Below are 13,329 nucleotides of genomic sequence, written 5' to 3'. Positions count from 1 at the left end.
AACCGAAAGTGGAAACACTGATTCGGGTTCGGAAATCCCGCTTCAAGTTTCAACGTGTTTTATGAATTGTATTCGCAATTCCCCAAACCAAATCAGCCAATGATTTTTATTTTTGCGTCTAACACTAGCCGGTTGCGGTAGGTAGTTTCGTTCAAAGTAATTCATTTTTGGGCGTATGTTTCGCACAGTGTTGCCAGAAGGTTACATTTCTTACATTTTTCGTTACTTTTGACCCCTTCGCGTAACATGTAAGTAATTTTTATATTTAAGGGAATTTTCGTAACTTTTGAGAAAAACGATATTTGTAATACAAATTTTTATTATAAACAGTTTACGAACGCATTTCTATTCAACGCATCCAAATTGAACGCACCTAAAACTGGCGGGTCTAAAAAGTATTACACTCCATATTACACTTAGAGATGGCTCGCCATGACAAAATGAAACGTTTCTTCATATATTAAAACTTGATTTTACTTGAGTGTGCGCGCGCACATTTCCTACTTCGCGAGTCCCCGCGGTTTCGTAGCTACCGAAATGCTTGCCCAAAAACGCGTAAATTAAAAAAAAAAACAATAATGTAACTTTTGCAGCAAAAATGTAACATTTCAGGAAACGAAACGTAACTTACGGCTCAAGGGCCCTGGCAACACTGGTTTCGCATTTCACAGACTACTTAGAAGAACTATGGTGTATGTTTATTGCGAAAAGTAAGATTGTTATTTAACCGTTGCATTAAAATAAAGTTAAAGGAGTGAAGATATTTGACTACTTTAATACGTTTTATATTGTAAAATATGGCTGAATTACCTTATCAAGCGGAATATGCGAAAACCGGGAGAGCGTCATGTAAAGGTTGTAAAGAAAAGATTGAACAAGGATCTCTTCGCCTTGCCGTGATGGTACAGGTGCGTTCAACACAAATTCATATCCTACTTTATTGGTTGTAAGCAATTAATGATTATCAAGTTTATTAAAGTACTTCCATTGCACGTTTTATTTGCGCACTTCTGCGGCTCTGTCTGATGTATGAGAATATATTAGGAATAAGGACCATCTTTAGAACCGGTTTGTGTGATTTATTTATTTATATATTTCTGAAGCACTCACTGTGCTTCTAAGGAGTACTTACTGGTTCATTGTAACTTTCTTACTATCAATAACATTATTGCATATAAAACTTACTAACAATATTAATTATTTAAAAATATATACTTTATGCAAAGTCGGTCTATACTTGTATGCTTAGTTGCTAAATTGTTATTTTACGTACAACAGGTGAAACCATTTTGCAGCTAAGGCAGTTGTGTGGTTCAGCAATGAGATTCTGAAGACATGACAATAGGCTCGCCATCACATGATGGGATGAAACATGCTTGGTTAAAAGGGGATGCCCTAGTTGCCCCTCTGCCTACCCCTTGAAGGATAAAGGAGAGATTTGTGTTTGTTTATTTTTTCCTCTCAATTGCCAGATGGTCTAAGTTGTTATAACAGTATAAGACAATATTTATTATTTACTTTTGTTTCTACCAGCACAGTACAAAGTTGTTGTTGTACATCAGTTTTGTTACTTTGATTTGTAAATGGTTAATTGGTACAAGTCAAGCTTATTCTGTTTAACTCTTCCGACTCAAAACAACTCTTATTAACTCATTTGTGGTGCATTTATCAGGCATATCTTTGATACTTCAGTGTTGGTGTCTAAAACCTTCCCAACAGAAAGTTATGTTTTGATTGTAGTATGGTGGTTTTTTAATTATGGATTCTCAGTTTCTCATGCAATAGGGTGTTTGACTGGTGTAACCAAAAAATATAAAACTGCTCCAGGAGAAAGAATAGTGGGCGACAATGGTTATTATCCTTAAGTATTGATTCTATTTTTTATTGTCAGTTTTTTTTAATTTTTTTTCAGTCAGCATTTTTTGATGGTAAACAGCCAAACTGGTTCCATGAAAATTGTTTCTTCCTAAAGCAACGTCCAAAGGATATTGCAGATATTGCTAATTTCAACACACTCAAGAATAGTGACCAAAAGAATATCAAATCAAAGATTGGTATGTTTTTACACCTCTATATTAATATCTTTTATTTTAATATTGTTACATTATTATGGGAGTGGAACCAAGTTCATCTGAAGACAATCTACCAAACCCGATAATTCCTTTCTAGAAAATTCTTCTGGACTTGTCCTGCCTGCAGAAAAAAAAGGCAAAGGAAAAAAGAGAGGTACAGCAGATTCTAATGCTTCTGCACTGAAAGACTTTTCTATTGAATATTCAAAGAGTAGCCGGGCTACATGTCGTCACTGTGATATAAAAATTTGCAAGGTGAGTTATTTCTTATGAATAAATCGGTAAAAATAACCTTACAGAAAATGCTACATGAAATCCTATGATACACAGCATACTCTATGTGACAATGTGTATTGTCACCAAATGAATACAATAATAATATAAGAGTATTGAGTAGATTTATTTGATTGAGACCATTCTTAAATTACACCATGATGAGTATTAAACTTTTGTGATTGTCTATTACAGGATGAGGTTCGTATTTGTAAAGTTGTATTTGACACAGAAGTTGGAATCAAATATGGCGGACAGCCACTGTGGCATCATGTTAAATGTTTTGCTGAGCAAAGGAATGAACTGTTATATTTTGCGGGTGGTCAGGATTTGCCTGGATTTAAAAACCTTAAAAAGGAAGATCAGGCCATAGTGAAAGATGCAATTAAGTAAGAATTTCTTATAACTCAACTTAAATCAATTCCTTTACTCAAACTTTATATTTAAACTGCCTTGTGTTTGTAGACCATTAAAACAAGATGAAATCCCAGTTAAAAAACTAAAAGAGGAACCTAAAGATGAACAGGAAGAGAAGGAAGAAAAAGAAAAAAACAAAAAGCTTGAAAAACAAAACAAACAGTTCCAATCACATAGAAAAGGCCTTAGTGAGCTAGCTAAGAAAGATTTAGACCGGTTGCTGGAGTACAATGAACAGGAAGTTTTATCTGGAAAAGATAAGGTAAGTACTTAACATAATATGAAATAGCATTTTATCAAAAACATTCCTATTTTTTTTTATATGTATATGCTATTGTATTGTTTAACTAATGCTTGGTTAATAATTTGCATTTTTACATCTTAAGGATTTTCTTGACTATTAAAATTCTCAAATAATAATTGATTTACGACGGTATTTTTAAACAGGCATTTTAGACCTATAGAATTCATCATGAATTAGAGTTTTCGATCATCTGTATAATATTAAGGTTTTTTTAGAATATAATTACCAATTTTTGTTAAACTACAATCTGCGCCTGGCCCAATTGGTAGAGTTTTTTTTTTTATTAAGATGTATGTCAGGAACTTTGATAACAGCCATAGTAACAAATACTAGCTAGCTAGCTACAAACTACGTGCAAAGAATTACAAAACATAAGTCTGCATTACTATCAAAATATAAAAGCCTTATTATTATATTTAGTCAATATCACTCTTAGTCTTTTTCAGGAAAATTTGTCAACAAACATCTAATACTACATCAATAATTAAATTTTTCAGTGCCTGGATCATTTAGCTGACTGTATGACGTTTGGCGCCCTCAAGCCATGTCCTGAATGCGACAAAGGTCAACTGGTATTGAACACATTGTCCTACAAATGCACTGGTACGAAATGACTATTTTTTTGGGTTCCATACTTCAAAAGAAAACTTGGTAGTATCACTTTCTTGTCTGTCTGTGAAGACCCTTTGTCTCGGAACGCGTAAATATATCAGTTTGAAATTTATATCAAATACCTGAGTATTTGATTTAAATTTAGACCAGAGTCTATGGTCTCTTTCAGTTGGGAAATCAAACTTGTAAGTAAAAGATAAAAATACTCCAAATATTTAAACTATAGCTTTCTTGGAGTCATTTTTAGTTATTCTACAAACCCATGAATCATAACCATAGGAATAGGATGATGCATAAAAAAAATTGATATTGGAATGCATTTTTTTTTAATTTTCCACATTGCTGTCTTTTAGCTTGATTTTAGCCAAAATAGCCCCCTTAAGAACTTTTTTTTAATGATTATAAAAGTTAAGAGTCTGGAAAAATTTCATCAAAATCAGAGTACAACTAATGAAAATTTTAGTTACAGAAAAAACTCACGGAAATTTTTCTACTTTTTAAAAAACAAAAACATTTTATTGATCTGCACATATTTTTTTTAAAAAATCTGATAAATATTTATAACTCGACATAACTATGAAAGTCGCGAAATATACATGGTGGTCATTTGGATACTCCAACGGGTGCTCTATCTCTGGATCTCCACTTGATACAATTTTTTTGGGACACCCTGTATACTGCTTTTTGCTCAGCACGGGTCTCTTCTAGTGAGAGAAGGGGAGCCTTAGTCTAGGCCTTGCTGGCCTAGTGCAGATTGACAGACTCCTGTAAATATATATATTACTGTAAATATAGCATAAATATTTTAGAGTATAGAAGAGAAAACTGCTCTAGAACAAACTGGGATATGTCGGTTACGATGTTGTTCCCGAAAATATACGATATAAGTAATTAATAAATACGTCTGTTTACAGGTGACATAAGTGAATGGACGAAATGTTCGTATACGACCCAAAATCCTGAAAGGAAAGCATTGAAAATTCCGACCGAGTTCAAGGAAATGCCAGTGTTTCGGAAATTTAAGCCCAAGACAGACGTGCGATTGTTCCACGCAGCACCGAGACCGAATGTTATCGTTAAGGACGAACCCACCACCAGGTACGCGAATCTATGTCCATCAGTAACAGAATTATGTATAAATGGATGAGATACTATGGGGATAGTTTCCTTAAATATTCCCACCAATATTTTATGATAAATAACAAGTTTTTAGATATAATACTTCAAAGTGTAATGAGTAAAATAAAGGTTAAAATTAGGTGAGATGTCCAATAAAAAAAAAACATGTCCATTCACCAAATAAAATTTATTATTATTATATTCATGCAATGCATAAAATGGCATTTCGTTCTAATTCGGGCTTATGCGCTTATTCCAAAATTAGTAACCAATGTATATATATAGATAATATTAATATGTTTTGTTTTTAAAGGTTTATGAAGGTGGTAATTTTAAATACACATACATGTTTTTTCAGTGTAAAAAAAGAAACTGTTATTCCACCCCTAAAGAATCTTCAGTTTTTCTTGTATGGTAAGTTGAAGAATAAAGAAGAAGTAAAGAAACGAATATTGAAGTTGGGCGGAAATGTAGTCAGCAAATTATCCGAGACCATTGTCGCTGTCGTCTCTACGAAGAAAGATGTCGAAAGTAATACTGCTAAAATGGAAGATATACAGAGTAAAGACATAGGGGTAATGTATCATGTATTAGTGAATAATATGAAACACACCACAGCATGTTTTACTGAGCTTTTTAGTACTATCCTCATCACACTAAAAATTAAATTATTATCCTTATAGTGGAGGTTCTTTGAAATCTATGTCTCACGCAGACACACATACACACACCCGCACACATATACACACAGCCACAGATAGACACAGAGAGGGTGTGAGAAAGAAAGGGGGGGGGGACACTCACGCGCGCACATATTTCGCTTCTCCCCAGTCTTTGAGATGCTGATGATACGTTGTTAGGATATTATTCGGTACTCGCGAATTTGCTGATCGTGAATACAAATTGAATAACTCGTACGCCGGTACCCAGCCCGTTGTATCTTCACACGATAAGATGCCGTGATGGGCGAGTATTGCGTGTACGTTGAAATTTTCAGAACTAGAAAGCGTTGGGAATTTAAATCACGCTGACTGTATATTTATGAAAAGAAGTTTCTGTTCTAATCTTTATTGTGTTCCTATTGCAGCTATTAATTAATGCTATTTGCGCATTACAGGTAGTAGAAGCGAGTTTCCTTGACTCAATAGATAGTGAAAAGGGAACCATTGCAGCATCATTGCAAATAATAAAAGAAAACAATATTGCAGACTGGGGATCTGATGTAATTATATTTTTATACTAACTAACTAACACAAATGATCAAGATCTTATGTTTATTTTTAATTATTTTCTTAGCCAACAATTCGTGTATCACAAGACATTATTGATGGAAAATCAATACCAAAGTCAGGGAGCATTTACGTGAAATCATCTAAATCAGCAGTCAAGCTGAAGATACAAGGTAAAATGTTGATTATGATCATTGGTTTTACAATACGACAATTATTCCTGCATGTCGTTGCTTGTACGCTCGCCACTATGTAGCATTTCAGTCGCGTCGTCATTCAGCATAAAAATACTGTTATGATTGTTTCAGGCGGCACCGCAGTGGACCCCGCGTCGGAGCTGGACCACGAGACCCACGTGTACACCGACTGGAGCGGCGCCAAGTACACGGTGGTGCTTACACAGACAGACGTGGTCTCGCAGAAGAACTCCTTCTACAAGCTGCAAGTGCTAGAACACGACACTTATAAAAAGTATGCTGTGTCCAAATAACTCCTTCATTTACCATCCTAAAAACTAATGCTGTTGACCCTTTCATTAACTTTTTCTATGTTCTCTTACTACATACCTACCTGGTACATGATGTACTAGATACAATTAGGCCGTTATAAATGACACTGTTACACATATTTCTCTTCTAATTACGACACCGAAGTTAACCATATTATGTAAAGTCTTTATGTATGTCTTATCCAGATACTATTTGTTCCGATCTTGGGGTCGGATTGGAACAACCATCGGCGGAAATAAAGTAGAAAAATGCTCGTCGCTGGAGGATGCTATGAACAAATTTCATGAAATTTACCTGGAGAAAACTGAGAACCGGTGGGACCGCAGGAATAATTTCCAGAAGGTATAATTTATTATAGACTTTATTAAAATAATTTAATATAGAAATTATTTTAGTATGGCTTACTCAGTTTTTATGTCTCGAAACAAGGTGTGGGCAACTAACGCTAGCGGATTGCGGAAATCATGGTTCAAATTATTAAGACATGCTTTTTTTGTATTTTAGAGTGGTATTGTAATATGGTTACAATAATAAATAAATCTAACATTTTTAAATAATCAAATATCGTATTATGGGTATATTGGGCATAAAATGCTGGAATCAAATTTTTGTGAAAATTATAAAAGATATATCCATAGACAACAATTATTATGTTTTTAGGTGCCAGGTCGTTACTATCCATTAGAAGTAGACTACGGCGACACTCAAGAGGAATCTAAAGCTCTAGCGTTGGATTCAAAGAGCAAACTGGCGGAGGCGGTGCAGAAGCTAATTATGCAAATATTTGACATTAACAACATGAAGAAAACCATGTTGGAGTTCGAGGTAAGATATTGCCACGAACCTAACAATTTAAAACATTATGTACAACTTGTATATAAATGGTTTGTTATAGCTCGATACGGAGAAGATGCCCTTGGGAAAACTGTCCAAGAACCAAATAAAATCGGGGTATAAAGTGTTATCTGAAATACAAAAGCTGATAGAGAAAGGAAAAGCTAGTCAGTCCAAAATAATAGATGCCACTAACAGGTAATAATTATTGTGCTGAGATTGACATAAACCATGAATTTCTAGCAACACTTTTTGGTTTGAAATACTTAGGGCTAATATTAATTGAATAAACAAGATAGACAGAAGTTACCGCTCGAGTTCGTTCGAGCCCGGGACCTCAGCGACGCGACGTGTCGTACCGTGCCCGCAATATAATTACGCTACCGAGGCAAATACCAAAATTAAAATTTCGACAAAATCTGAAGTATTTTAACTATACAACCTAGTTTTTACTGTATTATATTTTATACATAAATTGTATCAATATATTGAAAAAAATATACAAAAACCAATAGTTCTATTAATAAATTTGTCAAGAACAAAGATATTAGATAATTCTATTTATACTTCTATACTACTATATAGTAAAGATAAAGAGTTTGTTTGTTTGAATGCTCTAATCTCAGGGACTACTGGTTCGAACTAAATAATATTTTAGTGTTGGATAACCCTTAGTTCGGGGAATACTATAGGCTATATATCATCACACTATGGCCAATGGGAGCGGAGCAGTAATGAAAAATGTTGCAAAAACGGGGAAAATTGATTACTTTTGAGAGCTTCCGTTGCGTGCGCTCAGTGATCGATTAAAGTTATGAAATAAATATGTGTGACGGAAATGTTATTCTTAAAAAGTTCTAAAAATATGTTATAACACAAAGTCCCCTGCCGCATTTGTCTGCCTGTCTGAACGCGTGAAACTCAAAAACTACCAAACGGATTTAGATGAATGATGATTTAGATGAAATATAAAACGTGACTTTTATAACGGAGAACTTTATCCCGAAAAAACTATATCAAGCAAGCGGAGCCGCGGGCAAAAGCTAGTTAATTATAAATTTGATGAAAATCTGCTTTCATATAAATATTGAGTTATTCTTATGGGGTTTTTAGGTTCTTCACTTTAATACCTCACGATTTCGGCGTGAATAACCCACCATTATTGGACAATGCGGAGTTAATCAAATCTAAAACGGAAATGTTGGACAATCTGCTAGAGATTGAAATTGCATATACAATGTTGAATGCAGGTCAGTTAGTTTTATTCACATTATAACATCAATAGTTATTTGAACTGCGAATGACTGTTCTATTAAATGATCTTAACTGTTGCCATCAGATATAATATAGTCTAAATGGACCAGTCAAACTAAAATTTGCTGGCTGAGTTATTCTGTTGGGTTCTTACTCCTTTCTTACCATTAATGCGTATTTAGTAGTTGAGGTACTAAGGGCCTGTTAAACATTTTTCCAGTAAATTTCATTTGTCAGTTATCGTATAAAGTAGTAGAGTAGTAGTTATGGAGATAGTATTCATTTTATTGACATTTATTTGGGAGCATACATTTTAGTATGAGTGTTATAATTGGTCGGATTTTACATGTGTGTGACAAATAGAATTTATTCAAAAATTGTGGATCAGGCCCTTATAATTTTGATTTAGATAACAATTTGATGTCCTTGTAAGGTTGATAAATGTGACGTAAATAAACTAATGTAACGTGACAATAATTTTGTAGTGATTATTATTGTTTTAGTTTGTTATTGAAGAAACCAACTAAAATAATCTGGTGCATATAAAAACGTAAAATTGATAATAAAATCTTATATACAGCAATCAATCGGATCAAAATGTTCTATGTAGTGGTGAAAGCCTCTGATAAGGAAACTTAAAATGAACCTTTAACAATTTGCTTTATACTGCCCATCTTCAGTACTATTCGATCCATGATAATCTATGAAAAATGAGACAAATTTTTATGTTGAAATATTAATAACAATTATTATAGATACGGACGAGTCTGTTAGCCCCATAGAGTCTCACTACAAGAAGTTGAAGGCGGATATCGCCCCGTTGGACAATTCGTCTTCAGAGTTTGAGATGATCTGCGAGTATGTGCAGAACACGCACGCCCGAACACACTCCCACTACTCACTACATGTGGAACAAGTAATTCACGTTTATTTTATTTTGTAAATCGATTGTACTTCTATTTTCTATGTATTGTATTAATTATAATTATTGAACTTGCTATGCAGTTCAAAGAGTGCGATCTTAGTTCATATATATATATATATATATATATATATATATATATATATATATATATATATATATATACCACAAAAATGCTCTAACATTGTTGCCCCTCCGCATCGTCTGTTATTGTCGTTCTGCAGGGCCAGACTCTGTGGTAGAAAAATAGATAATTGCGACGTTATGCTATTTATTTGTAGGTGTTCAAAGTAGTGCGTGAAGGCGAAGACAAGAGGTACAAGCCGTTCAAGAAGTTGCACAACAGACGGCTGTTGTGGCACGGCTCGCGAGTTACTAACTTTGCTGGTATATTGTCACAAGGTCAGTTAAAAAATTATATCTGACTTTGCAGGCTAGCCTAAGCTAGCTAATCTAGCCATAGTCACAAATATGGTGTTTAATTAAAAAGTAAAATTTGCTATCGATATTGGTTGCTTCGTCCTTTGGAGCCTTACTTGTCTTCAAAATTGGATCAATTATTTTCCTGTGCAAAGAAGGCAAATTGTGGTTTATAAAACCGTACATATCTATTGCATAACACTTTTAGAATAATTTTAGTTTTATTTTACTCCCTTTATAATAAACAGTATAAAAAGGCATGTTAAGTTGATGTGTTCATGTTTAATTTTCTGTTCATTAGGTCTACGCATAGCGCCACCAGAGGCGCCTGTTACTGGTTACATGTTTGGAAAGGGTATATATTTTGCGGACATGGTGTCCAAGTCGGCAAATTATTGTTGCACGTCCAAAATAAATCCCGTGGGACTGTTACTGCTGTGTGAAGTCGCCCTTGGAGACATGTAAGAAAACATACAAAATGCTGCAATGGACTTTATATTTTTATTCAAACTATTTTTTTAAATACCGTTTTTACAATGCCTATCAAGTTCATATTATTTTGTATTAAGTACATTTCGTTTATAGTTATTTAAACTTTTAAGTAACAATTTAAGCCCTATGGATAAGTTTCCATGAAGATATTGTATGGATACAACACTCTTACTGGACATTCGTGGAAACTGTGTGTCATTTAATAACTTCTATTAAAAGTATGAAGTTGTAATCATTTTTACAATATAAATTTTATGTAAAGGTAATAAGGTTAAATCTTATGCAAATGATTTTGTGTTATATGTTTTATCGCGATTGCTGATTTTGGTCAATCATTCTGAACGGATGATACTATATGAATATGCGAGTTTGGCGACACTGGTTTTCTAAGTAAATTGGTAACATGCTACTTCGACTCTCATCTTTATTCCGTGGTAACATGTTACTTCCAATGTTTTTACTTTTCTGTATACTATATAGCTATACGTATAAGTAATTTACTAGTAGCTCAGTCAATTACCCTGTGGAGGAACAGATCACTTACGTTTTTCGACGGAAAGGGAAGATTTTCAGTCTTACATTTGCTGTACCTGACCAGCCTCCGGCGATTAATATACAGATCACAGATATGCTTCTTACTGCACAAATTTTCTCACTGCAACTCAGAATTGGTGATCGCCATCTAGTATTATTGTTGTGCGTGATGTTACTATTGCCAATTCCGCCTTGTAGTTCACTTTGGTTTTGACTTAGTTATCAAATTCGTCGAGTAATTCACTGGGATGTTGACTAGATGATTTTATACGTGATTTTGCATGCCGCCACAATCCTAATGCTTAATACAATCACGTAGGAAGGAGTGCACGAAGGCGGAGAACGTGAAGCTGCCGGCCGGTAAGCATTCTGCGTGGGGCTTGGGCAGCACCATGCCGGACCCAGCCAGCGACCACGTGCTGTCAGACGGACTCATCGTGCCCCTCGGGAAGCCCATCCAGAGGGACATCACCACTACGCTGTTGTACAACGAGTATCCTTTTATAACATTCATTTTTGATGTCGGGTAATAAGTAGGATCTCATGTGATCATCCAATAGAATTGAGTTTATGCCCAGAATCCATGGTTTGAATCGTCCATCTAGACCAGAATATGAATTATGATTTTGCGATTTTCCTTAGACGGCTTTCAACAATGGTGCTGACTGACCTATATAGTCACTTATCAGCCGTTGTATGTTTCAACATGTTCATCAATAAGATTTATTTTGTCAAATTATTAATTGACCCCAATACACCTAAAATCTTTCTCATTCTATTACATTTTGTGAATTTCCCTTCTGCAAGTTCAAAGTCAAACAATTTGTTTGTGAAATAGTGACTTCCTAAACTGCACTTCAGATTTATCGTGTATGATGTGGCTCAAGTCAACGTCAAGTACTTACTCCAGTTGAAGTTCGATTACAAAGGTTAAGTTTAGGGTGACATTCCAATTTTTGTTTTCTAAAAATTCGTATGACAGACTATATTCTTATAATATCTTAGTTTTAATAGTTACTATTTACGAAGGTAATTATTTTATATTGGATACCCTTGGATATGCCATAATCAGTTTATTTTATACTACCATTGTGTCAAAATATTAAAAGTAAACAAATAAAAATAAGTATAATCATTCCTATGCTGAAGTAAAAAACCTCTTGTGATTTTGTGTAATAATAATTAATTTAATCATGTAAATGCTCCCCCGCGGTAGCGTTTTCTATTTGCAATCTGTTAACAGTTTTAGTGATAACTAATGTCACAGTCGGCACTCTTCAAATAAAAGTTAATTTGTACAAACCATCAATGCTCCTCAGATAATTTTATATAAATACTACGGCAACTTATTATAAATATCAAAATATTGTATAACTCCAGAATTTTGCTTTTTTTTTATAAGATTCGAATTGTGATTTTTGTTAATTAATTATTTGATTACATTGTATTTTCTCTATGGAAGCGTATTTTATTTTCATCTGTTAAATATTATAACAATTAATATAACGTTACATTGATACAAGCATACTAAAATATTGTCTTATAATTCTTTTTGATATTGTCTGTGTAAATCTTTATGCGATAGCATTTCGCACATGGCGCTCTTAAGGCGATACCTCAAGGTCCATTTTCATACATTTTGTTTCGGCTTTAATCTGGGTAACTAAACAAGTATTGGCAAGTAAAGAATTTAAATTCACGTCTAGTTAGTGATTAGTTCTCGCAGTTGAAAGAAAAACGTAAAAATAATTAATAATCATGGATATTTCTGCCTTTAAAATTTCGTCATATTAAATTGTGCACGATAGAGCAAGTATATGGCATCAGTTAGTATGTTTGGTCAAATCTTTCCTTGGACCAATTAGGTCAAATATTTAGGAGTGACGCTTGATCAGAAGTTGAACTTCGTCCCACGCGTAAATGCGGTACGCGTGCGAGCCTCATTCGCGATGGGTCAAATAGTACAATTGGCTCATAATATATACCTAGTCTTGCCATAAATATTGTAATAAAGAAAAAAGAAAATTGTTAACTGCAAATAACATTTATTACTTTTACAGTGTGTCAGTTTAATACATAAATATAAAACAATTAAAAATATAAAAAGCTTATTCGAAGTGGTCTCCATTGGCTGCAATACAGTCCTTTAAACGATGAGGCCAGTTATCAATAGAAGCACGCACTCTTTCCATGGGAAAATTCTTCACTGCCAATCGTATAGATTGTTTTAGGGACTCCAAATTATCATGGCGTTTAGAGCAAGCTGTACTCTCTAAAACTGACCACAAATCATAATCCAGCGGATTAAGATCGGGACTAGACGACGGCCAGTCTTCAG

The 13,329-nt window shown here is 34.1% G+C and overlaps 1 protein-coding gene across 1 annotated transcript; it reads left to right on the top strand.

The window, feature by feature from the left end:
* Positions 1-19: 19 nt before the first annotated feature.
* Positions 20-12,152, top strand: LOC115444904 (poly [ADP-ribose] polymerase). The gene is made up of 21 exons (XM_037443392.1): positions 20-177; positions 656-908; positions 1,913-2,054; positions 2,170-2,327; positions 2,541-2,734; positions 2,811-3,024; positions 3,564-3,669; positions 4,593-4,776; positions 5,156-5,372; positions 5,915-6,019; positions 6,094-6,199; positions 6,335-6,497; positions 6,721-6,877; positions 7,196-7,360; positions 7,431-7,567; positions 8,483-8,619; positions 9,379-9,539; positions 9,827-9,947; positions 10,267-10,426; positions 11,311-11,484; positions 11,853-12,152. The coding sequence occupies exons 2-21, from the start codon at positions 798-800 to the stop codon at positions 11,923-11,925; spliced, it is 2,985 nt and encodes a 994-aa protein (XP_037299289.1). The 5' UTR covers positions 20-177; positions 656-797; the 3' UTR covers positions 11,926-12,152.
* The last annotated feature ends 1,177 nt before the right edge of the window (positions 12,153-13,329 follow it).

This window comes from Manduca sexta, chromosome 26, assembly GCF_014839805.1.
Source record: "Manduca sexta isolate Smith_Timp_Sample1 chromosome 26, JHU_Msex_v1.0, whole genome shotgun sequence".
In the NCBI taxonomy this organism is placed as follows: Eukaryota; Metazoa; Arthropoda; class Insecta; order Lepidoptera; family Sphingidae; genus Manduca; species Manduca sexta.
This window is presented reverse-complemented; position numbering and strand designations above follow the sequence as displayed.